The sequence below is a fragment of the Melospiza georgiana genome, chromosome 2, assembly GCF_028018845.1.
Source record: "Melospiza georgiana isolate bMelGeo1 chromosome 2, bMelGeo1.pri, whole genome shotgun sequence".
Lineage (NCBI taxonomy): Eukaryota > Metazoa > Chordata > Aves > Passeriformes > Passerellidae > Melospiza > Melospiza georgiana.
In genome coordinates this window covers 23,613,269-23,637,276 of record NC_080431.1, presented here as the reverse complement: position 1 = coordinate 23,637,276, position 24,008 = coordinate 23,613,269, and the positions used below count along the sequence as shown (strand labels likewise).

Genomic DNA, 24,008 nt, shown 5'->3' with positions numbered 1-24,008 from the left:
GTTATGTGGAATGAACATTACAGAACAGAGAAAACTAGAAAGACAGAGAGAAGAATTTTTCTACAGAAAGAGATACATTATTTTATTGTGCCTATAAAAACAATTATTGCAATAACCAAGGACAGAGTTAAGTATCAATGGTCTTGCTACATCAAATAGTATTATTTGAGTTACCAAGGCAAAGAATCATTAGCCAACAGTCAGCAGGAATTTGTCAGGCTTTCATTCACTCTCTTATGAGTTTCATTCACTCTTTTCATTCTTACTCTTAACACATTAAGAGTGGCAAGCATAAATATCAAAATAATAATGTTTCAAATATAGTAGTTCTGGAAGAAGTAAGGCAGAATTCACTTCAACACAATAATGAAGCTAATATATGCTAAATAACTAACATGATTACTTAATCTTTATTCACTTCTGTTCATGCTGTTTCTGCAAGTAGGACCATCAGGAATGGGCTGTTGATTCCTCTTAACAATCAGAAATATTTTAGCTGAGCATGAACCAAACCACAAACAGTCCAAATTCCCTTAATTCACATAGGGGCCACAGGTCTGTGGAAATACATGGGAGTACAAGGTTTCATCAACCACCTATATAAGAGCCATGTAGCTGAATCCACATTAACTTGGGGAGCACAAAAATCCATCTTGGTAATCTGGCAATGCTCATTCAAGTTCAGGAGAACTTCCTTATGTAACAGATGAATGTACACATGAAGGCAGCAAAAACATAGGCAGAAGTGTTGATTAACACATCAAATAGTTACAAAACATAGCCCAGTCAGATTACTAAATATATATATAAATATATGTGTATGTGTATGTATCTGGACAAAAAAGTGACAAGATAAACTTTTTAAAGGAAATGCAAGAAACAGTGATGGCATAAATGCTTTTAATGCCTTAGACACATACATACATAGAGAAATATTTATACAAATATAAAGAAAATGCCTTTACTTCAGTCAAACAGATCAGGACTATTGAGCTTTTACAGAAGTTAAAAGATATCCAGATTATTTAGGTATTTGATATTACAGGGAAAAGAATACATGGGAGGAATATACATCTTTCAGAAAAAAAAAAAAGACTGCTTTTAGAAATCTAAAAAAAAAAAAAAAAACCAAAACAAAACAAAAATCATAACCTTGTTACTGTAAAAGATATTTATCTATAAAAATTGTCATTATCACAGCTATTCAAAACATTTCTCTGAGATGCTGACTTGGAAAAAAAATCTGCCTTTGATATAAACAGTGCAGAAATAATGAAGTAATTAGGAAAACCTGGAAAGGGATCACTCTGATGAACACTGGTGTGTCCAGCATATGAGAGGCAATATTTGAGACTTCAGATTGATACAGGATTCTGAAGAGGAAAACTGGGTGTTTTACCTTACTTGTGTAGTTTAGGCTCCTGACTTGAATATCCAGCATTATTTCAGCACTAGAAAAACTCCATGAAGGCAAAGTCCATTGTCAGACACCTGATATTTTTAATACCTGGTCCACAGAGACTAACTAAATAATTAATTAGAATGGCAGGGCTTTCCAACTCCTCATCCATGTTATTTAACACCTACTCACATCAATGTAATCAAATATGACAACTTCTAAGGAAAAGTGTTAACCTGCATAGGGGAATCTCACTGGTACTCAACACATATTGAACTGCCAAGCAGTAAGTGTAAACTAATAGTTCATACTTGATTGGAAGTTGAGCAGATGGGAAAAAAAAAAGTCAGGCAAATTTGTTTTCTTCATTCTCTTAATCTTTAAAATGAAATCCAGTATTAGCACAGTTCAAAAAGATGTGTATATCAGGGGTCAGGCAGCACATTTGATATAACTTATAAAATTATATAACTTACACAGAGTGCTCTGAAACATTTGCATGGTATGAAAATAGGGTAACTATCTACACCCAAAGAAGATAAATATGCAGTCATGTAGAGAGATTGGATAAAGAGGTATCTAATTAAACCATGTGAGGATGACCATACAGTGTTACTTAACATCTTTATCAGCTCTGACTTTTCCCTTTCTGACAAAACACAGAAGGATATGTAAATGAAAATCAACTTTAGGAAAAAAAAAAAAATATTCAATATTTATGGTGTCACAAGAAGAGGACAAGGTACCTTCTTCAGCATGTTTGACCTGCATATGACATTGAAGCCTTGTTAGAATACTATGAGATTATTTGCTAAATCTAGGCAGGATTAAAATGCATAGATAACCACTGCTCTGGTGTAATCTTTCCTGCAAACTGCAGGGAATCAGTTACAGGACTTGCTGATCACATTAAGATTATTTCACATTTCCTCAGCATCTGCATCTCAAAATGTCCAAGAGGAAGGTGTCTGCGATAACTGAGCATTTCCAACGATGTAGCCCCACCTTTGGAAACCAGGCTTTTCACTGGACAAGCCCAACACCTCTGCTCTCATATAATTCTGATCAGGCCACTCTTAAAATGTCCATTATATAATGGGGACCATAATTCCCCTATAAGCAATGTATATGGAACTTGCAGGCAATCCTTAAAGGATGAGAGAGAACACAGAAGGAACATTCAGATGAGGTAAATCAAGTTGATTGAAAACATGATGATTGAGTGAATTTATAACCCATCACTTCTGAAAGTAAATAAATAATGAGACCACTGAAAACATATTTAAAATGGTACAAGGAGGTACACCCAGCAAGTATGGATAAAAATCCCATTATCTTTCCACTGACAGTAGGATCTTGAAAATGAAGAGCTGAAATACATATAATGGCAGGCCTACACTAGTCCAGTCTCTGCTCCAGAGTGACAGGGAGTATAGGTACTGCTGTCAGCTTTAACTGAGCCAGCTCATACACCAAAAGCAATTTAACCTCTGAAGCACTGAGCTACAGGTGCAATCATTTAATACCCACAACATAGACACAACTTTAGTCTAACAAAGAACAAACAGTAGAGGGACTGGAATAAATGCTCTGCTTACAAGCAGGTATTAAGGTTTGGTGTTACTGCATCCTCACTGCTACTACAACTGTTAGGGAAATTAAGGTGGGATATGCTGGAACAGGCTTTATTCATTTCTTACTACTGCTGTGAAAACACACACTGAGAAAGTGTCAAGAACAGTTTCTAAAGGAGGTAAAAAAATTTCATCATATAGGACACAGGAAAGCTAACTTGGCTAACACCCAGAAATGCAGAAATCTGTTCCTTGTGTTGGGAATAGCTAAAAGCCCTCACAAATGTTTAATTCCTTACACTTTTTCAGAGCTACATCTTTACCTCTACATTCTTCCTTATTGCTAGACAGTGAATTTCTTTCTCTCTGTTTTACTTCACTTCTGGAGACAAAAGATTATCCAAGTTTGACATCATCTCCCTGGGATGCCTTTTGTCTACTGTTGTCCTCTTCTTTTTCTTTTTCCCTCTCTTTTCTTTCACTATACTTTTTCTTGCTTGTTCTCCTCCTTCATCTTCCACAGCTGAGTGAGGGCAGGGCTTTTTAGTCTTAGCATCCAGGCTGGAAAACCAGAAAAGGAAATCCACTAAGCTAAAAGCATATACCTCATAAAGCCTCTTTTTTTTTTTTTACAAGACATATATTTCACCTTTTTCCACATCTCACAGTACTGACAAGAGAAGGACTTATCACGCTCTTGACCATTTGACAGGGCTGTAAATGTCCTGCAATTCAGCTTCCCTTTTACTTATAGAATAAGTAAAGGATAGCCTAAAACAGGGCTCTGGCCCTTAATCTTATCTGCCTCTTATGACTGCAGAAAGGATGTGGGGAAAAGGGGCCCTTTTGCTGTGTGGGTCCATATCACACAGTGTTGTACTTTGCATATGGAACTTGTTAGCTACATTTTGCAGAGTGCTTATTCTGCCATAATTATTTCTTTCCACAGTGATGGCAGGAAAATGCCCCAAAGATGGTAATGTCTCATACTAAAATCATAAGAGCTATATTAGTACCTCTAAAGATTATTCAATTAAGCATAATCCCTAATACACACCACAAAAACATTAAAAGACAATCCCAAAGAACTCAGAGCTGGAGTTAGCCAAGCCACTGTATAACATCTATAGGCACTGAGGACTTCCTGTCAGCATGTGCCTTTAATTTTTTTCCCTTACTACTCCAGCACTTAGCAGAAGCAGTTTGTCTCTTTTTGAGGTTCTAATATAATATTGCATTCAAACTTTTTGATTCCTTTCCAATTAAATTATGCTTTTGCATTTTTCCTATCAACAATGTCAGCACTTTCTCATTAGATATGTGCATATCCATGAGCAATATGCTGCAGTGTCCCCCTCTAAGTAGGACATAGGAGGTAGGGATTTATTTTAGAAATATAATAAAAAAGTTTCATTGGAAAGCACACTTCCATGTCCTCATAAAAAGTAGGGGTTCTAATAAAAACTCCATTTAGTGCATTCATTTCAGTCAATTCTCCAAAGAATTCCTCCATTTGCCAATGCAAAATTCAATTTTCTCCTCATCTGTACATAAAAATGGCAAGTCAGCTTGATAATAAGTTCTCTTTGGAGAGTGAATGGTTGTACCAAAGCACTCATTCATGAAATAAAGCATGCAGAATGGGCACTATTTTTATTGCTCATGCATTTAATCACATCTTTTCTTAATATGGTACCTCAGAATGCAATCCACCTCAGTAAAAGGGAAAGACTTCTGCTGCTTTTGCTGGAACTCAGACCAGTTACATACCTCCCTCTTTTCAACTGGTTGTTTGCATTGACAAGGAAACCATGGTCTTCAGGTTTGCTTCTTGGTGAGAAGAGGCTACTATCATATCAATTATATGGCCTGGAATGGCATTGATGTATTCCCAGATTTGGAATTTTACTCAGCAAAGAGAAGGCATTCATTTGTTTGTGTGCTGTAGCTGCAAGCTGGTGGAAGGCTGAGTTTCAAAGTCTAGTGGGATCAGTACTAGAAAATATGTGGGAATCAAAGGACTTGAATCTCAGATGCTTTTCACTCTGTCATTCTCAGTAAATCCATAGATCAAGCCCACAACGGGTACCCTCACTCATAATTTTTAGATTAAATCTTTAGTGATGATAATCATATTAGAACATTTCAATGAAAATTAAGAACATCTGTGGGTGAGCAAGCACTGGAGCAGGTTTCCCAGGGAGAGTGTACAGTCTCCTCACTGGAGATACTCAACCATTGGGATGCAATCCTGTGCCATGTGCTCTGGGATGACCCTGCTCGAGCAGGGAGGTTGGACCAGATAACCCACCATGGCCTCTTCCAACCTGACCCATCCCATGATTCTGTGATCTAAAATTGCCTTTAATAGTGGAATTTATTTCTCTCCACAACTACCAGAAAGGAAGGTGCAGCCAAGTGGGGTTCAGTCTCTTCTCCCAGGTAACCAGTGACAGCTGCACCAGGAGAAGGTTTAGGCAGGACATTAGGAAGAAGTTCTTCACAGAAAGAGTGATTGGGCATTGGAATGGCTGCTCAAGGAGAGCATTGAGTCACCGTCCCTGGAGGTGTTTAAGAAAAGACTGGATGTGGCACTCAGGTCATGCTCTTGTTGACAAGGTGGTGTTGGGTGATAGGTTGGATTCAATCTCAAAGGTCTTTTCTAACCAAGCCAATTCTGTGATTCTGTGATTTTCCCTGTTCATGTTTCTTCTTGGAAATAAACTTCCCATGATGGAGATTATATTACTCTTTTGCAGCAGTGTTCATACTACATGTAAGAGGAAATCCTTCATTCTGTAGATGTCAAGGCAAATGGAAGACTCAAAACCAAATTATGTTTTCTCACACAAAATGTGAAACTGTGCAACTCCCCCTGGGAAGAAGCTGTGGATGATGAACTTTTACATGCTTTCAAAAAAAGAAACTGCACAAATTCATGCAAGAAAATTCCATCAAGGCTGTTTAATACAGAGACTCCAATTCTGCTTCAGAGAAATTTTAAATTCCAATAATTGTAGGTTGGGAATATATTCTGGAGAAATATCCCTAGATGATTGTTCCGATCTTATTGTCCATCCTAACGTTGTATGAGGTTGTTAGTGCTCCAAAGGCTATCCCAATTTCAACTGGATTAAACTAGAACTTAATACAAGATGAAAATGTAATCCATAAACACTTGGAACACTTGCATTTTCAGTGCACACTTCATATCTTGCTGCCCATTAATTCTGCAGAATTCAGTAGGGGCTCATACTCATCTTACACACTCTCTCTCCATCTCCAGATTTAAGCTCAGAAGATGAACAAGTGTCTTAGAAAAAAATTGCAATTTTATGTGCAGCTTTACGTTACAATAAGTATATTAAAAGTAAAATAAGGTCTAATACAAATAGAAACTCCATCTCACATTTCAGCAATGCCCTTAACAACTTTGTGGGACTAAGCTTCAAGCCATCAGATCCCACCAATATTTCCAGAATGAAAGTAAGGCAGTAAATTCTCACATAAACTTAGCTGCAAGTGTAGAGTAAGCCAGTTCACAATAGCTGTAGTTAGAGTACTACGTATGGAAACTGACAGCATAGCTGAACTCAAAGTGCAACATTTAGGATTCAAATTTTAAAAATTTGGTATTTTTCGGTTCAAACATACTCACATCTCATAATCCACTGTCTGCACTGTTCTTATGTACTGACAGGAATAAGCATACTTGGTTTGGCTGATTTTAATGAGCTCACTTCTTATACAGTGTTCCTGCAATAACACAAACAAGATTCATCTAATTAAAACTCAAATCTCAAAAGCAATGAAGACACGTATGCATAAAAAACCAACTGTTTAAATGCAACTGTAATCAGCCTCTAATAAAGATAATTAATATAAAAGTTTCAAGTACAAAGTACATTTTATTTAATGCACGCTGTGAAAAATGCAGTAAAATTATCATAATGGCTTACAAACAAAAAACAAACAGACATAATGGAATTAATGTCAGACTATAATGACTGTGTTAAAACTTCCTATGTTTCTTATTTTAGAAGCATGGAACTTGTGAAAGCCACCAAATGTATTAAAGAAGAAAGAACAGAGTATGATTTAAGAATAAATTATCCAACAGAATTTCTTCGTTCAGGTTTATTGCATGAGCTGTTCATTGCACTCTGAAATCTGATTTACTCTGGTTAGCTGGAGACTCAGACTGGGACAGAGAGCCCATTAGCCTGGAAAATTCTATCTGCCTCTTCAAAACCAGCCAGCCTGGTATCATCCCCTAGGTTTACTTACCTCTCTATTGTTGAACAGCAGCACTGTGTAGAATTTGTCACCTGTCTCCACCCTCTGTGGTGTTGCTATGACAATGGCAGGTACATAACATTCATTTTCTGCCCGTGTCCCGGTTCTGGCAAACACGTAATCGCCAACCTGTGCACAGCAAAGCATCAGTGCAAGAACCACTGCAAGAACCACTTGTGAGCTTTACAAGACATAACTACTAAGGTATTTTTACAGGAATCATCGTTCTATCATGTTCCCAAGATTTAATATGAACCATTGAAAGTAAAGAAGAACTTGGTCCTTGCATGTTCTGATCATGCAATTTCCATTGAATCAGGGAGAGAACACAAAACAAAAATAAAGGACTGAGCTCTGCTAAATGCACCTGGGCTTAGCTAGCAAGCTGAACTGAATGAGGAAACTCTTACAAACTGTGCATTCCCTTGGATTCTAGGCAAATTTTAAGTCTTTCAACAAACCAACCTTGGGAATTTTAGATAATTCCAGATGAAACTGATTTATCCAAAATTGTTTTTTAAATTAACACAGAAGTCACAGTTTTATATCAAATTCTGCAGGTCTCTAGAGTTGGATACAGAACTTACAGAGTTATCAGGAGCTGCTATATCAGGATTTGTCTTTATCTCAAACTGAAAAAAAGGGTATGTCTCTAGTTTTATATATAGCACTGCAATTATAAACATGTTTCTTTTATTCAAAACAGATGGATCCATCCTGTATCCTCTATGCAACCATCACCATTCTGGTATGTAAAATAAGAATCACAAAAAAGCCTCAGCTGTGATTACAGATAGTCAGCTGATAAATTTTAAAGAAAATCCGAAATGAACAGGGATTATAATTTTTTATTACTGTTATTTGCCTTAGTATATGGTTATTTGCTGGATTTAAAACATGCTGTGAAAACCAAATGGTTAAAACCTGCTGTAAGTAAACTGCTCACACTAAGTAAAAAAGGGTCTTTTAATTTATAATCTATGTGCTATGAAATAATAACTGCACTAATAAATAGTTCACCTTTCTTCTATGGCTGGGGAAACATTCATGTTTTATAAAGAAAATAATGTAGATTAATTTAGAACACATAATTTTAATAAACAAAGGAATAGAATTACAATGAAAACAAGCTTCAAACAAATGAAAAACTCCATGTTGAAAATGGTATGATATTACCATAATGAAAAACTCTTCTTTAAAATAAAGGTATCTAAGAGACTTTTAAAAAAATCTATAATTTATTACCTAAAAATAAAATGAATTTCATATTTTTAAATATAAAATCCGTATGTGCAATCATGAAAAAAATACAGTTTTTCACCTGCAGATGTGGGCATGGCATAGCACCTCCCACAGGTATAGTGAACTTGACAAGGACATCACAGCTCTCCCCATTGCTGAAGTCAACAAGGGCACAGGTAGAACTGATATTCTTTATCACAGTTCCTAAAAAAAGCCAGAATAAAATTTTCAAATTATTTTTCTTTCACCCCTTGGGGTAATTATTTTGTAAAAGAATCCTATAGGCTGTCACACATCACTGAGGTCAACCATGTCTATACCATGCATTCATCATTTTCATTTAGCTACTGTGAGCTGTGCTAGGGTTCAAATGGAGACATTTGAACCTATAAAAAACCCTGCCTTACTAACCAGTCTTAATAGTGCTATAAAAAGAAAACTAAGTCTTTTTCAAGCACAGGCCTGAAATTTGTAAGCTGATCAAGATAACATAATAAAACTGACAGTTAACATAATAAAACCACCACCACAGTTAAAAATATGTAATTAAAAAATCCCAACCAAACAAGTAAAGATAACACAAAGATAAATGCATACACACAGAGAATATTTTAATATTCTCTGTGTGAAATAACAGAACTGAGTTTTACCTATTAACCATGCTGGCTTAAAATTCAACAAAAAAGCAGCAGCATTTAGTGATCTTTTTTGGACACATGCAAAAGCTTGGCTCATGATTTCCTTCCATACTTTTCATAGACAATCATTGCTCTCCAACTTTACAAAATTAATGTCTTCTTATAAATGTATATATATGTGCACATACAAAATATATATTCATTTTAAATTAATATGCACATGTAATAGTAAATGTCTTTAAGAAAGAAGAAGTTAATAATGACTATAACTTATGCTTTATCAGTGTAAAGGAGCATTAAATAATATTGAAAATGTAGACAAAAATGTATACCTGGATAATAAAATCCTGTGATGTCTGATCTTGCAATTACCTTTTGGCTTTTGTGAGTTACAAATATTTGATGTTTTTGTCTTGTCTTAGACTTCAGCTTCCCATTTTCTTCTTCAAATTTCTGTAATTTGAGATAATTATTTCTCTACAACAGCTAATGCAGTCAGCCTTAATCGATTATTGAAATTATTTAAAAACTGAGGCGGTGTAATGCTACAAGATCTGTACAGAATTCACAGCAAACTGGAAATGCTTTAAACTTTAAGAATAGTTCTAAGTACAGGAAGTACTTATGTAAGTGTTTTCACTATAAATTCCTGTTCTTTATGGTCAGAACAACACCTATATTTTCATGTGTTCTGGCTACAATTTTTCTACAAAAAAGGTCACAAAGTTGCACAGTTCATATTAAAGGATGAGGTAAGGAAAAATCAGCTCTTTGTTCAGAATAAGAAATTTGCTCTACATATTTTTGTCCAGACAGGAGAGTTTCCACAGTAATCTGATTTGCATTAGAAGTACCTCACTGTATGGGATGAATCATTAAAAAATAAAATATGAAATCAAAAAATGTTCAAACAAATCTTCAAATGTCTGGGGAAAAACGTTTATTTACTATAAATTCAAAATTCAATTGACATTTTCAACCATTTTAAAACATTCCAGTTTAGCAAAATATTGTACCACATCTTCCAGACCTGCTACTGTCCATTATTCTGCCCAACTAGTCGGAGCTCTTCATGCACTAATCGTTTTTGCCATTCTACTCACAATAATGTTCCTAAATATAAATCACAAGCAAGTGCAAAACTTGCTTATAATGAATCAGTTTCACCACTAAATGAAAATTTTGGCATTTATTTTCGCCATTAAATTAATTAGTTTCACCATTAGTTTTTAAAATATTTATTAGTCTATCTCATGGACAATTTGCAGGCATCCATCTCTTACATGGTTTTTCTGAATCATAAAAATGTGCAACTTGAAATCTAGAGCTTTTCCACAGATCTACATATTGTTCCGAAAAATGACCATAACTCACAGACTTTTAATAAAACTCCTGCTTGCTAGGATGTGTATGACTTGCTTCTTTTTCTGATGAATTTTTTTTCTAAAAAAGTGTATTTGATTTGATACTTGATTTTCCCTAATAGTCAATAATGATGGAAAATATATTAATAACTTTGACTGAATTGTTTGTTCTCAGTTTCACTATAATTATTAAAGTATCTTTTTTTCAAACTCCCTCTCAAAAATCACACACAACCCTAAGAAAAATGTCCTAAAAATAAGCAAAACACAAAAAAGAGGCAAGGAGATATTTTAAATTAGAGATACATGGGATTTTTCTAGCTTTTTCTTTACCCCTACAGAATATTAATTATATGAACAGTCTGGGTTTTTAAACTCAGACTAAACCAGAGGCTCTTCACAGTGCTTAACTGACTGCTTGAAGTATAACTCAACAAAGGCTGATATGAGAGCAGACCTACAGTTCCACAGACACAAAAAATATTTGGGTAAAGCATTTACTTAATTCCTCAGACTCCAAAAGGACAGCTGCTGCTGAATATTTATTATCAACTAATTTGTATTGCTTGACTAATAACTTGGGCGACTTCCAGCACTCCACATTAATCCAAATACTAAAGACGACACAGGCATCCACAATGAGGATTCTGAGTCATGCAGAATTCAGGCGGTTCAGAAACACTGTCTAAATTCAAATCCATCTTTCTTTTCTCTCACACAGCTTTTTGGTGTTTAGCAGACACTGTTGGAGTGGCCATTTCTGGCATTCATTATTTTTATTACAAAAGAGCCCTATCTGATTCTCAGAGATTTTTACCATGTTTCGCTCTGCTTCTGTTGAAGGCAATGCATTAATGGGTGAAGGAGACTTTGTTTACTTCTTCCATTGGGTGCTACATTTTTTAATTCCCTTTCAAAAAGAATAGTCTTTGCACTTTCCTACTATAAGTGAGAATAGACATAAAGAATACCCTCAGATCTCCATGTATCTTGGCTCAAACTTTGGGTTCTCATAATCCTGACACCTCCAGAGTGAAGCAATCACCACTCTCCTCTGGGTGCCAGTGGGAACAAGCCCATTCTGAATGGACCTAGCCCATTTTTATGAAAGGGCCAAAAAAGAAAGAGCTGAAAACTATGGTGTTTTATTTAAAATTTAATTTAAAAATCATCAGGAAATTTAAAAGTCTGCTTTGTTGAGTAGTTTCAGGATAATTGTGATTTTTCTATGATGTCAGAATGACAGTTTTCATTCAGTGCCATATCAGCTATTTCCTAGCTGTATCATATTTCAGTTGGCAGTTCATTTCTCTAGATCCATTTTGTGGGCAGACATCACAGTTGCCCAAACCTTCAACAAAACTTTTTAAAGCCTTCCCATTTTTCTTCTTTTTTTCCCCATTGTTTTTCTGCTACATAAACAGAATTCTAATCACATCTGCATTTCTGCCTCTCACTCCTAAAGCCTTTCAGTTGCAGATTAGCAATTACTGAAGATGCTGCTCTGATTAGACTCCTAAAGCAGGTTGACTCAGGATAAGTGATTGCACAATGTTAATCACATCATGTCTGAGAGCACATACTGGTTGTTCCAAGCAACAGTAAAATTACACTCAACAAATGAAACATAAACATGTTTCTGCTGCTCTTGTATTGGGACATTATACAGTATAGGTAAATCAATAATCAAAATAGCTCTAATAGCAATGTAATATTTTCAAACTAATGTGAAATGAATCAAGATCATCTGTTTTAAGAAGACATTAAAATGTTTTCAAATGTGCAGTCTTCAAAAACTCAAAAACTACAGAAAACTCATATATATATATATATATATATATATATATATATATATATATATATATATATATATATAAAACCACTAATTTCAACTGCAGTTTCAGAGTTGCTAGACTAATGTATTAATGCTAGACTAAAGTATTAATGAAATGGAGAGAGAAAATAAGCCTCTCTGCCTAGCCAAAAGTGGGTGTCCACTTCAGAATGAGCTCCAGATGCCATTGACTCAGTTCTCAATGCTGTGATATTGCCTACCAGTTCACATATACCCACATTTTAGAGACAGTTAAATTTTAGTGTACAAAAATGATGCTGAATCCCACCTCTTCTCTCTATATTTTTTACAAGAAATGTACCATAGAAGATCACAGTGATCACACTCTAATATTAGAATACCTTTTAGTCCTGTTTATCAGACATTAACCCAACAACAAATCTTGTATCTAGACTGCCTTTAATATATCTGTTATTTCTCTTTCCTGCTATCATTACAGCAGAGATAAAGATCCTTTGCTGTGATTTACTTCTAAGAGGCTCAATTTCTGTGGCTGTCTCTGAAGCTTCAGAACTTTTACTTCCCCAATATTTAAACAAAGTAATTGAAAGTTTGCTCTCTTCTTAACAACCTTCTTTCCTCTATCCATTTTATTTAGCATCATGCTAAAATTCTACTTTATCACCTATGTTAATAAAAAAAAAATATTCCAGAGGTACACGGTGAAGAGAAATACCTAAGGGGAAAAATCGCTTCCCATGTATTACCTTTTTATTGTTGCTTATGTATGATACTGAGCTTTTCTCAATTTTCTTTTTGACAACTTCCTGAAGATCAGAGGCTTGTTGTATATATGTTAATGCTGTCAATATCTCATCTTCTAACAATTTTACATCTTCATAGGAAACTGGCCATCCCAAATTTTCTAAAGCCTCCAGCAACGTTTCTTTATGCTGTATATATGGGACTGGCCCATCTGCTTCAAATCTTAAAAAAATATATATTTTAAAAGAAATTAATAATCACAAGTAGGAAAAGTTGTAAAAAAAAGTTTAAAAGCTCTACAGATAGTCACAAATTGTGAAGGCAGAATAAAGAATCAGATTTGCCCAATTTATCTTCTGTATGCTACAAGTTCTTGCATTTCATCCAGATACTGCTGTGTTTGGTGGAACAATCATGCCTGGTCCAACTACATCTTATAGAAACACAGCTACAGAGAAATTCAAGTGGCTGAGTCATAATTTATGAAAAATAAATCAAACATTTTAATATCTATGCACAATACTATAATGATTTATATGCTCCTCTAGCAATAGACTGTGCAATTGCTATGACATTTTTTTCATTACATGCATAATTGGCCATATGTTATCAATAATTAAACATTGTGGATGACACCCTGTCAAATTCTTCTATTTTGCAACTCACTGTCTATCAAGAGACAACTGTTTCCTTTTTTTTTCATTACATTCTGTTTTGTTTAACAGTCATTTCCTCTCTGCATCAGAATGAGGTTTTAGTTCTCCTTATAAATTATAAAACTATAGGTTTTTTACTCATTAGCTTATATTTTCTTAAAAGCATTCTAGTTTTCATTCCCATTTTTCTGAGAAGAACTATTTCAGGCACATTCAGTTTTCATTAATTGATCTTTGCCTTACTCTCTGGCACAAACAGATGCTAACTTCACTGATGTTTATACAGCAATTACTTTTCTAAATCAATAGAAAAAAATAGGCTAACATAGTGCAAACTTACAGAGTGATATATAGCTCCAGCACATGCTTTTAAGGTGCTTATTACACCTTAACAAACCAGCCACTAGAGAGCTCTTTACAGGATGAGAGAAGATTTACTTTGATGTCAAAAGCAATGACACACTGCCCTCTCAAGGCCCTGCACTTAACACTGATAAAGGATAGAGAAGCAAAATTCAAATGGGATGCAAGTCCTTTCTTTTAAAAATAATCAGCACCACAAAAAGGAGGTCCAGAATTTAGTATTACTCCATATCATATATACATTTTAGAAAACAAGGTATAATTATGAAATAGTTGAAAATTAAAACTGGTTGGTTATAGAAATAGTGATAACAATCCACCAAACATTTATGACCTTCAGAGGCACATTAGAAAACCAAAAGTGATAGCTTACTTGTCTCTTTCCTCCTGAGAGAGTGCTCTCCAAATAACTAGGTTCAGGCGCCTATTAAAGAAAGGAAAGCAGTTTTTGAGGGAATGCAGTTCCTTGTGCAGCTGATCATCTCAAAGCCAGCAAATAAACACAGTTTCTTAAGATATCTGCACTGATTTGTATTCCAAGCACACCGTATCATCAAATTGTATCCTTATCATTCAGCTATGAAATTATCAACTTCAAAAGAAGATGGGAAAGCAGTATCTTCCATCAAATAACAGCATGACTGTTTCAGGGTCATAGAAGGTTTAATGGCAATCACTGCTGCTTCCTGCCAGGATTTTCTATGGATGGTTGTCTTCAGCACCAGCAAGTTAAATCAAATAACAAAACTGATTAAATGCCAGTTAAGATGCACAGTTCCTCCAATTAAACATTTTCAGAAAATGTAGTCTGAATGTAGTAATGCTAATTTCTAATTTTTTTCCCTGCTAAGATTGTCCCTCAAATTGCCATTCAAGTTTCTAATTCATTAAACTCTGGTTATGAAAAAAAACTACTGACAGGAAAACAGAAGTGATTATCCCAAAGGAATGCAGTTCTGAGATTTTTAAAAAGCATCACTAAACTTTCTGCTTTTGCTTTTTAAGACAGAAATTTTAAACTCTTACAAGATTATCTAGCTTAACATCTCAAACAAGCCATCACTCAATTACTGTATTTCAGCTATAGAAATAAACCTTAATGATGATCCCAATTACTGTAATTCTAGAAAAAATTCCCAAATTTCCTTTGGGTACAAGAACAAATTCATTGCGAGGAAAAATTCAGATTGTAACCTGACTAACTACAAGTAGTCTTGCCAGATTTACTGGTGCATGTACAAAAAAAAAAAAAAAGCATATTAACAACAGATTCTGAATACTAAATTCTTGATGATTCATTTTATCTACCAGAAACTAAATCCCAGCATTTTAAGAATACTTAGTTCATTCCCAATATACAGTCTCAGCATGCTTCAATGCCTATTTCATCCTTCTAAATCTGCACACCCATAACAGTTGGTTATAAAAGCTTCTGGCTCTACAAAATCATACACATTATGAAGGTTTCAGTGTTTTTCTCCTTTAATACTGTATATTCTCTTTGTCAGACCACAAAAATTCTGCCCTTGCCACTTTTCTCCCTCTAAATCTGTTGCTAAACTCAATCTGCATCTGGGGAAAATACTGGCATGTTTGTTTCTGTGCTTGAAACCTGGATGCTCTGATGTATTGTTTCCTCTACATATATCAGAATAAATTTGTGACCAACCACTATTTACAAAGCTGAAGTGCAGCTTTTGGAAGTTCAGTTACTAGAAAAAGGGCTGTGACATCTAGATTAAACAAAAAACTGACTGGCTTGCTGTTTTACAGGTAGAGAAAAAGCAAAGAGATTTTTTTTTTTAATTTTTTGCCAATTACAAGGATCTTCAGGTAGATTTGTCTTCTATACCTCTTTTTCATGGAAGTAGGAACTCAATCCTACTATTGTAAATACACTGATTCATTGATCTCTGTTGGTAAACAGAAGTAAACAGCAATCCTTATTATCAAAGTCTTAGGGAGACTGTGGCAATGCTATCAGAGTTTAACCAGAAAACTATTTTCTTTCCCTTAAAATCAAAGTCAGTAAATGTAAAACATTCAATGGTATGGCACAGCAATGAAAAACTTGATCTTTTTCAGAATTCACCATCACAGATAAACTGCTTGAACCTTCTATTTAAATGAGTGACGAATCAATTTCTATTAATTCTTCATCAGCCTGATAACAACAGTGTTGTCTCAGTGACAGAAAAAAGAAAACAAGAGACTTTTATTCACTGAACTCCATTAATACTAGACATATGAAGAGCATTTTCAAATCAAATTTCTTGACTTTATCACAAAAGATCTATCTAGGATAATAGGATTGAAAAAGAAAGTGATAACATGCTTTAGAAAGAACTGGTATGATCATATAGATAACATGGAAAATAATCTCAAACCTTAAAGATCCCCTGTGGAATTAATCAAAAACCAAGGACTAAACATTGTCATCAAGGGGGTTTTGGTCATATAAAATAATTACATTTGTAAATGTTGTTAGAATACAACCTAAAAATATTTATTAAAATAATTCAAGTCAAAGCTCTCATATGATTACTGAATTACACTTTATTCAACTGCATTATTTTTTAAAAATTGCACAAAGTTAAATCATAGAAAAAAGTAGTTTGGAGATCTAAGGCCTTTTTCCTCTTTTTTTCTGTTGTGTTTTTACTAACACTTAATTTAAAAGTACAATACATATATATGCCTCTCAAAAAAAATTCATCAAATTTAAATTGTCAGTTTCTTAATGGTGCCTCATTTATATTTTTGCATGCATAGCTGGGTGATAGAGAGCTGGCAGCAAAAAACAGGTCCTTAAATTAAGTATCAGCCTGTTTATATAGGAGCTTAGTTTTAAGTTACAAGTCTGGCTAGCATTGTATGTTTATGGCCAAATTCCTCCTGAGTTTCGGGTTTGCTCTGGTTTCAGGTTTGCTCCCAAAAAGTAAAAGAATTTTGCTTTTGTTTCTGAAAAAACATAATATGAGCAACATGTTATTATTTATCTTCTTACCTATTACCTGTTTTTACATTCTGCTTTAATTTTTTTAAAGAAGATAAAATTTCTCCTAAATGTTGATGGTGGATTAAAGTGCGTCAACATGCAGAATTATCAATATTGAGCAAAGCATGTGTGAGGAAATACTGAGTACCTGAGAAAAAAACTGAAATATGACTGCAACCATAATAAATTTCTGGTGAGTAGACTTGCCTCTCATAGGATATAATTGCTTGTTCCAGCTTCTTTTTATAGGCATCAAGATTCACTGCCCAAGGATTAATTAGTGCAATCTCCTTCTTGTCACTGCTAACATGGGCCAATGGTAACATCTATCATACAATAAAAGACACAGATATCATTTATCATACAAATTTATGAATGAGTGAGTGCCAAGGCTCAGAACAACCAGAAGGAGCACTGGAAGCTGCAGAAAGAAAAATCTAAGCACCAATAATGTCAGAATTAGGAAACAGTTTCCAGCCAGTTCTTCTAAAATTAATCTCATTATGAAGAAGTTACAAATTAAGATTCCTAACTACTAAGTAATTCTAACTAAATCAGTACTGTCAAACAACTCACTCTAATAATGTAAGTCAGAAGGAAACAAGTATGTCTAGTGTATGATCATCTTCCAGGTTTTACTGCCTTAAAACAATCTCATGCTTTCTAGCATCTAATTGTAGCATACAGGTGTGAGAGTAGATATTTAAATGTATTTAATGCTCTTTTTCTGGAGGACTTTCTTTTGCAAGGAATTAAAGTAGTAAAGCTGTAGAGAGGTATTTCTCACCATCACACTGATCACCAAAGAGCAAACAAGGTGGACATTGGTCACCAAAACTTGTCTTGACTATTTAGGAACCTAATCAGGTTCATCAGAATCAGGAACTTTAATGATTTTCAAATCTCTCAATACAACACCTACATAACTCAACTTCATTATAAAAAAAATTATTACCACTGCAAGTAGATCTTCAAGAGGCAGAGAAAAGGTTAGAAATGGATGACTAAAGGGGAGGAAAGATGCCTTCCAAACTCTAATCCAAAGTCCCACCATCTTTCAGCCCATTAAATTATTCAGTAGTTTGTAAACAAATAGCTGTTTTACATATCAATGTCTTGATGCTGAATATAAACAAAAAATCCAAAGAAGAAACTGCAGAGGAAAGAGAGTGTTACTCTCCCCCTAACTGTCCTCAATGCATATGACTGAGTGGGAATCTTCCCCAAGTGCCTGTCTGAGATCAGGATATAGATGAGAAAAACATGGATGAGGTTCAATTTACATTAAACTAAAACCCCTGTTGGGGGAATAAGGCAAACAACCAGAAAATATAACAATAAAGAGAATTATTTAACTGAGAACATTTTTCAGTAATGCTGTACTTGTGTTTGAATCATCTCAGCATAGCTGGATTTCAAATTGCAACAAAAATAATTTTTTAAGACCAGCAGTGTGGCTTTATATGACCCCCTCTTTCCAAGGACAGCATCTCTCCGATTAATAAATCTGTGTCACATCAGTGCCAGACCACATAAAAGCTCCTAATATAAAATTAATCTTTAAATCACTTAGAAGCTAAAGACAATGGGAACATGTCAGTGAAAACATCTTGCTGGAGACAGATGAGGTAAATCTCTGGCCATAATTCTGAGCAGTGATGTTTGGCTACTTGTCATTTCCAGGTGAAGTTTGAAAGTTGACAGACAGGGAAGTGATGACACCTCTTCAAGTTCTGTAATGCCATGATTGCTGTCTATGATGTTACTCAAACCAAGTTAACAGAAATTCAGCAGGGCCTCACCATGTAGGAGCTCACGTCTACATAGCCTTACAAATTCTGAGAGGAATTTAAAGTACAAACAGCATAATTTTCAACATGAATATTTTATACGATTTATAAAATATTTTGTATAGAATAGAAGGACCAGACAAGCATAAACACATTGTAACACTTTTGAAGACAAAAACCAGAATGGAATGTGCTCTTAGAAAATACTAAACTTGAAATGCTATGCATAATTTGAGAACAATGAAAACTGCTCACAAAGTCAAGTGAAATTTGACAGATTCAGCTGATAGAAATCACACAGAAATTTTTTTATTGCCAAAATGTTTTTCCATTTTCTAAATTAAATACTTTAACTTTTACACTAAAGGAATTCACTTGTTTAAAAATGGCTTTTATTTCAAACCTCAAATTTCAAAATCTTAAAGACAAAATCAAAGCACAATAACCATATAAACAATGTTCTTATTTTAGACCAAAGAAAGATGGTTTTGTTGGCCGAATCTAATTCTTTTGAGCAAAGCACTGAGTCAAAACTTCATGACTTGCAAACCTGCACTTAGATGCCACAGCCTGTAACATAAATTCACATGATTCTACAGGGAAGGTTTCCCCCAGAATTAACATAGCATAATTTAGACAAGTTCCCAAGCCACTATATTTTTTTCTGAATATGAACCTGGATGCGTAGTATAATACATTAGCCTCTTTGAAATAACTCAGGTGAAACTGACAGATAGCACAGAACTGAAAACAACAGGTCAGCCTTTTGTTAATGAACAGTTGTCATGGAAACCTTTTTCTTGCTGCATCTCCAAGATAAGAAAACTGTTCATACTTATTCCATCATCACTGCCAGCAAAGGCCAAAAATAAAAATTATACTATCTCCTGAAAAGCAGACAAGGATGTCTCCATTCCACACCAAGAAATAAAGGATCTCAGAAGAAAGAATGCAAAATTATCTGTACATTTATTATCTTCAATGGAATCTTCTGAAGTATGGGAATAATCAAGATCCTGAAAGTCTCCCATTCAAGCTCACTGTCTAGTCTCACCCTATTTTCTTGATATGCTGGCTTGAAGCTTGAGGTCAAGTGGGTTCTGTAGCTCAAAAATTCTACTGCTTTCACCTTGTGTGTAACCGTCAACCTTCTTTTTCTTTTCCATACTCAGCTTCAGATCCAGAAAAACCCATTCCTTTACACATAGAAAAATAATTCTCCACTGCCTGAGAAACTGAGAGTGTCTTATTACAACTAATGGAGACTAGTAGGTATGAAGAAATTACAAAAATTATTATTTTGCTTTTACATCCCTGAATCTAAAGAAAGCCCATGGATCACTGTTTGGATTCTGAACAGCACCTGTCAACTCAAATAACACTGAATTTAATTCAGTCTAAACTAGACTAACAGAAGCTCCTATGATTTGCTATTAAAAACTACTTGTACACAGCACTTGCTGAATCATAATTCAGGCTACTTTCAAAGACAGTTTTACAGACTGCTTTATTTTTTGCAATGGTTGTCTCTAAATGACTCCAAGGGCTTTTCATTGAGAAACATGGAAGAAAGAGGACCTTTCAGATATATTCAGAAGAAGATGGAAAAAGAAGTGACTGCTCACAAAGGAGATGTAAGAGTTTTGTGCAATTCCCAATGTCTTTTGTTTGACATTTATGGTAGATTGTTTTGCACAGTTTTGTAACTATTGAATGCCTGAATTCTTTGAATTCTTTTGAAAAAATGGCTATTTTACATCTGAAATGTTAAAATGTACCTTTAAAAATGTTCTTGTATGAAAAGATATCTTTTAGTTCTATTTTAAAAAAAAATCACACTTAAAAAAAAATCCTTACAGATCTTGATTTTGACTTGGTTTTACCAAAAAGAGGAATTGGTTTTACCAAAGAGAGGAACTGGTTTTTCTTCTACAGTCTGCATGTTTTAGCAAAAATTCCCATTCCTAAATTTAGAAAACAAGCATCAATACTTTACAATGTAAAATTGTGTACATTTGGTATAAATCTTTTACTTAAATCGATACCACATTCTATTAAAATTCCCTTTTTCTTTCTTTATTACTTTTAAAAAAGGCTAGCCTTTTCTTTGAGCATTGTTTAAAGAAATAGTTTGTATTAATTGAAAGGAGCTGCAGCGTATCCAAGGCAAATTCCTCTAATTTTTCTTGTGTGATGCATCCTGCATCATTTGGCAGGATGCATCACACAAGAAAAATTAGAGGAATTTACCATGAAATGGATTTCCTGTAAGTGGAATAGCAATTTAAACTTTATGACACAAAATTCCTCCACAATTTTATATAATCTTATAATTGCCTTACAGCTCTCGAAATTTAATTTGAATTCCTGAACGACAATACTTTTCAAAATATCTTAGCAGTCCCATGTAAAAGTTGAGAACGCCCAAATCCACAAAATGTGCACCAGTACCCTTTTCCAGATGATTTTATGGAATAATAGACATCCTCCAGTGAATTAATAAATATTAGTACAGGATGCAATGCTCAAGAAATTGCCAAACACCCAATGGTTACACATTGACATCAGCTGGTAACTGTGAAAGAACTTAAGGGTAAAGCATGCAAGACATACTACTAACTATCAGTTTTATCTTCTTACTGATGCATGAATGAGCATTCAGATATGCATGACAAATTTAAATTTAGTGTACATCAACAATCTACAATACCAGAAAACATTATTATGACATTCACAGAGATTAATTTAAAAAACCTTTTGAAAACACTGTCAAATTTTGTTCTAACTTTCAAACAGTATAGAAGTTTTACCTGATCAAATACTTTAGAAACCACATGCTTGTCCAGAACTGGGATGTATTTTGTACTGTGAAGGACAGTTGTAGGAGCTAAGGCATCCATGATGGTGAGTCTCCTAGCAACCAAGCCATGGGTCTTTAACCAAAGAGCTGAAGAGACATCTAGAGAGCTAGAAAAGAGAGACTGTAAGATGTAGCTTAAGGTAGAAACACATTTGAAAGGTTTGAAATGACTGAAGAAAATATGTAAACTGTAAGTTTTGTTGTGCATTCATATATGCACACACATACCTTTCAGATGCCCCTTTCACGGTCTGCATTTTCAAATCTAAGAGAAAACATTTGCATTTTGTTATTTCAGAGGTTTTGTGCACACAAAAGTATGCCTAAATTAGTCGCCATATAATAGCATCATTTTTTATTTGAGCCTACAAGCAGCATCATGTACAACAACTGTAAAACATTTCAGTTGCTAAATCAATCAGTGAAAATTAGTTTTAGTTTCCTTGCCTTCCTGGTGCATGATCAATAGTAACAGTGCTACTACATGCCTCATGAGCTCTAATCAGCCAGAGAAGAAATTTATAAAATAGGGAGGTAATTTGTTTTTTAAACTGTAATTTGTTTCAGTTTATTTATTTTTGACCAAGACCAAAGATTACCCAGCTTATTTCCCAAGTCAAGATGTAACACCAAGTACTACCACTAATGAGATGGCCAGGAGTAGCTAATTTAAGGTACACCACTATGAAAAGCTCTAAAAGATATATAAAAAACTAAACATAAGATGCTGAAATGTAAAAAAAGTCAAACATCTTCAAGTGTCATAGGTAAGGTTTTAGAAGTACTTAGATGTATCATAAAGTTCAGAGTTGGACTAATTACTGAAAGAAATTAATATTATCTGGATGTATCTCTAAGTCCCATTGAAAGCCCAGTTATAAAAGGCTAGTTTGAGAACTGGCAGGAGTCTGAACACAGCTGTAAGGACACTGTCACAATACCCAACTTCATCTCTGTTGAGTTTCAGTTCTTTGTACTGCAGATCTGCACAGCTTTGCCTCAAATGAGGCACCATTAGTTACAAATGTAATGGGAGAAACCTTACCATCTTCCCCAGTCAGAGCTTCTTGTTCTGTCAACTTGCCTTTGAAATTGGTTGTACATTTCACACCCTTTTTGACAGAAAAACTCTTTTCCTCTGGAGACACTCCTTCCTCTGGGCTTTCTTCCCTAAATTTCACACTACGGTTCAGGAATTGCAGCAGACTTGACTTTGTTTGATCTGTAGTTGTTGAAAGGGAAAGAAAGGAAGAGCTAACTTACTGCTCAGATTTTTGAGTTCTTCTTTGGTATTCAATTTTTAAGTGACTGCCTACACAATACATCAAGCAGAAAACTACTTCAGTGCTAAGTTGTGCTGTGTATTTTCCCCAAAGATGAGGGTTTATTTTACTTCAACAGTGCAAATTTAGTTTCAGAGTGCTTCCAGGATGCTTCCAGGAGAAATGTAGTATTATGGGTGTAGTAAGGGGAAACATTAGTGTAAGTAATGCTGTAATTGGTAAAATATAGATCACCTCTTCATTCTTGCCAATTATGTACTTAGAATAAAAAGAGATTAGGGTTCAATATCTACTGTTAAAAAACTGTTTACAGAGCTTTCTAAACATTCTGCTAAAATGGCTACTTTTTCATGGCAGGGCCTGTGACAAAGCACATATGAGCAGACATTTGTTTGTCTGTTTTCACCAAATAAGTAGGATGGCTGAAAAGTAGTGATGAAGAGAAGTTTAGATTTTCAAAATGATGATTACTTAAGTCAGCAAACTATTAATTTGTTCCCAAAACGAGGGATGATTTTTGCTATTTGCAACAGAATCTTTTCAAGTTAGTGAATGAATTCTGCTGAGAATTACAGCTCATATGAGTCTCACCTGCATATAATGCTTTCTTTCTTTGGGCTGGACTGGCAGCAGTGCTTTGCCTGGTTTGCTCACGTGATGGCACTGATGGTTCTTCTGAAGCACAGCATGGCCTACTCCTAAGAGAAGTACTCTGCTCTTTAATGTGTTTAGAAACAGGGACACAGTGTGTGTCTGCTTGTGATTACAGCTTGTAAGTGACAAAAAGAAATAACTGCAAATATATAACACCAGTTTGAATAACACTAAGCTGAAGTTCTCTGGCAAATTAAACACTGATTTCAAATGCTTCGAACAGTGCAAAATATTTTCTGTTATACTAATATGCATTTCAAAGGAGAGTTCAAAGCAGGTTAAAATATTCTTAGATTTTTTAATTTTTAAAATGTAATTTCTTAGTTTATTT

At 34.6% G+C, this 24,008-nt stretch overlaps 1 protein-coding gene across 1 annotated transcript in view; it reads right to left on the bottom strand.

The window, feature by feature from the left end:
* Nucleotides 1–2,088: 2,088 nt before the first annotated feature.
* VWA3B (von Willebrand factor A domain containing 3B) overlaps nt 2,089–24,008 on the bottom strand; it is a 60,438-nt gene continuing 38,518 nt past the window's right edge. The window contains exons 17-28 of the mRNA XM_058018245.1: nt 23,615–23,721; nt 22,786–22,962; nt 21,969–22,005; nt 21,691–21,847; nt 17,298–17,416; nt 14,466–14,516; nt 13,076–13,295; nt 9,482–9,602; nt 8,591–8,715; nt 7,261–7,398; nt 6,632–6,729; nt 2,089–3,534 (exon numbers count right to left, since the gene is read on the bottom strand). Coding sequence (XP_057874228.1) covers nt 3,345–3,534; nt 6,632–6,729; nt 7,261–7,398; nt 8,591–8,715; nt 9,482–9,602; nt 13,076–13,295; nt 14,466–14,516; nt 17,298–17,416; nt 21,691–21,847; nt 21,969–22,005; nt 22,786–22,962; nt 23,615–23,721 — 1,540 coding nt within the window. The 3' untranslated portion in view covers nt 2,089–3,344. The remainder of the gene's footprint in view (nt 3,535–6,631; nt 6,730–7,260; nt 7,399–8,590; nt 8,716–9,481; nt 9,603–13,075; nt 13,296–14,465; nt 14,517–17,297; nt 17,417–21,690; nt 21,848–21,968; nt 22,006–22,785; nt 22,963–23,614; nt 23,722–24,008) is intronic.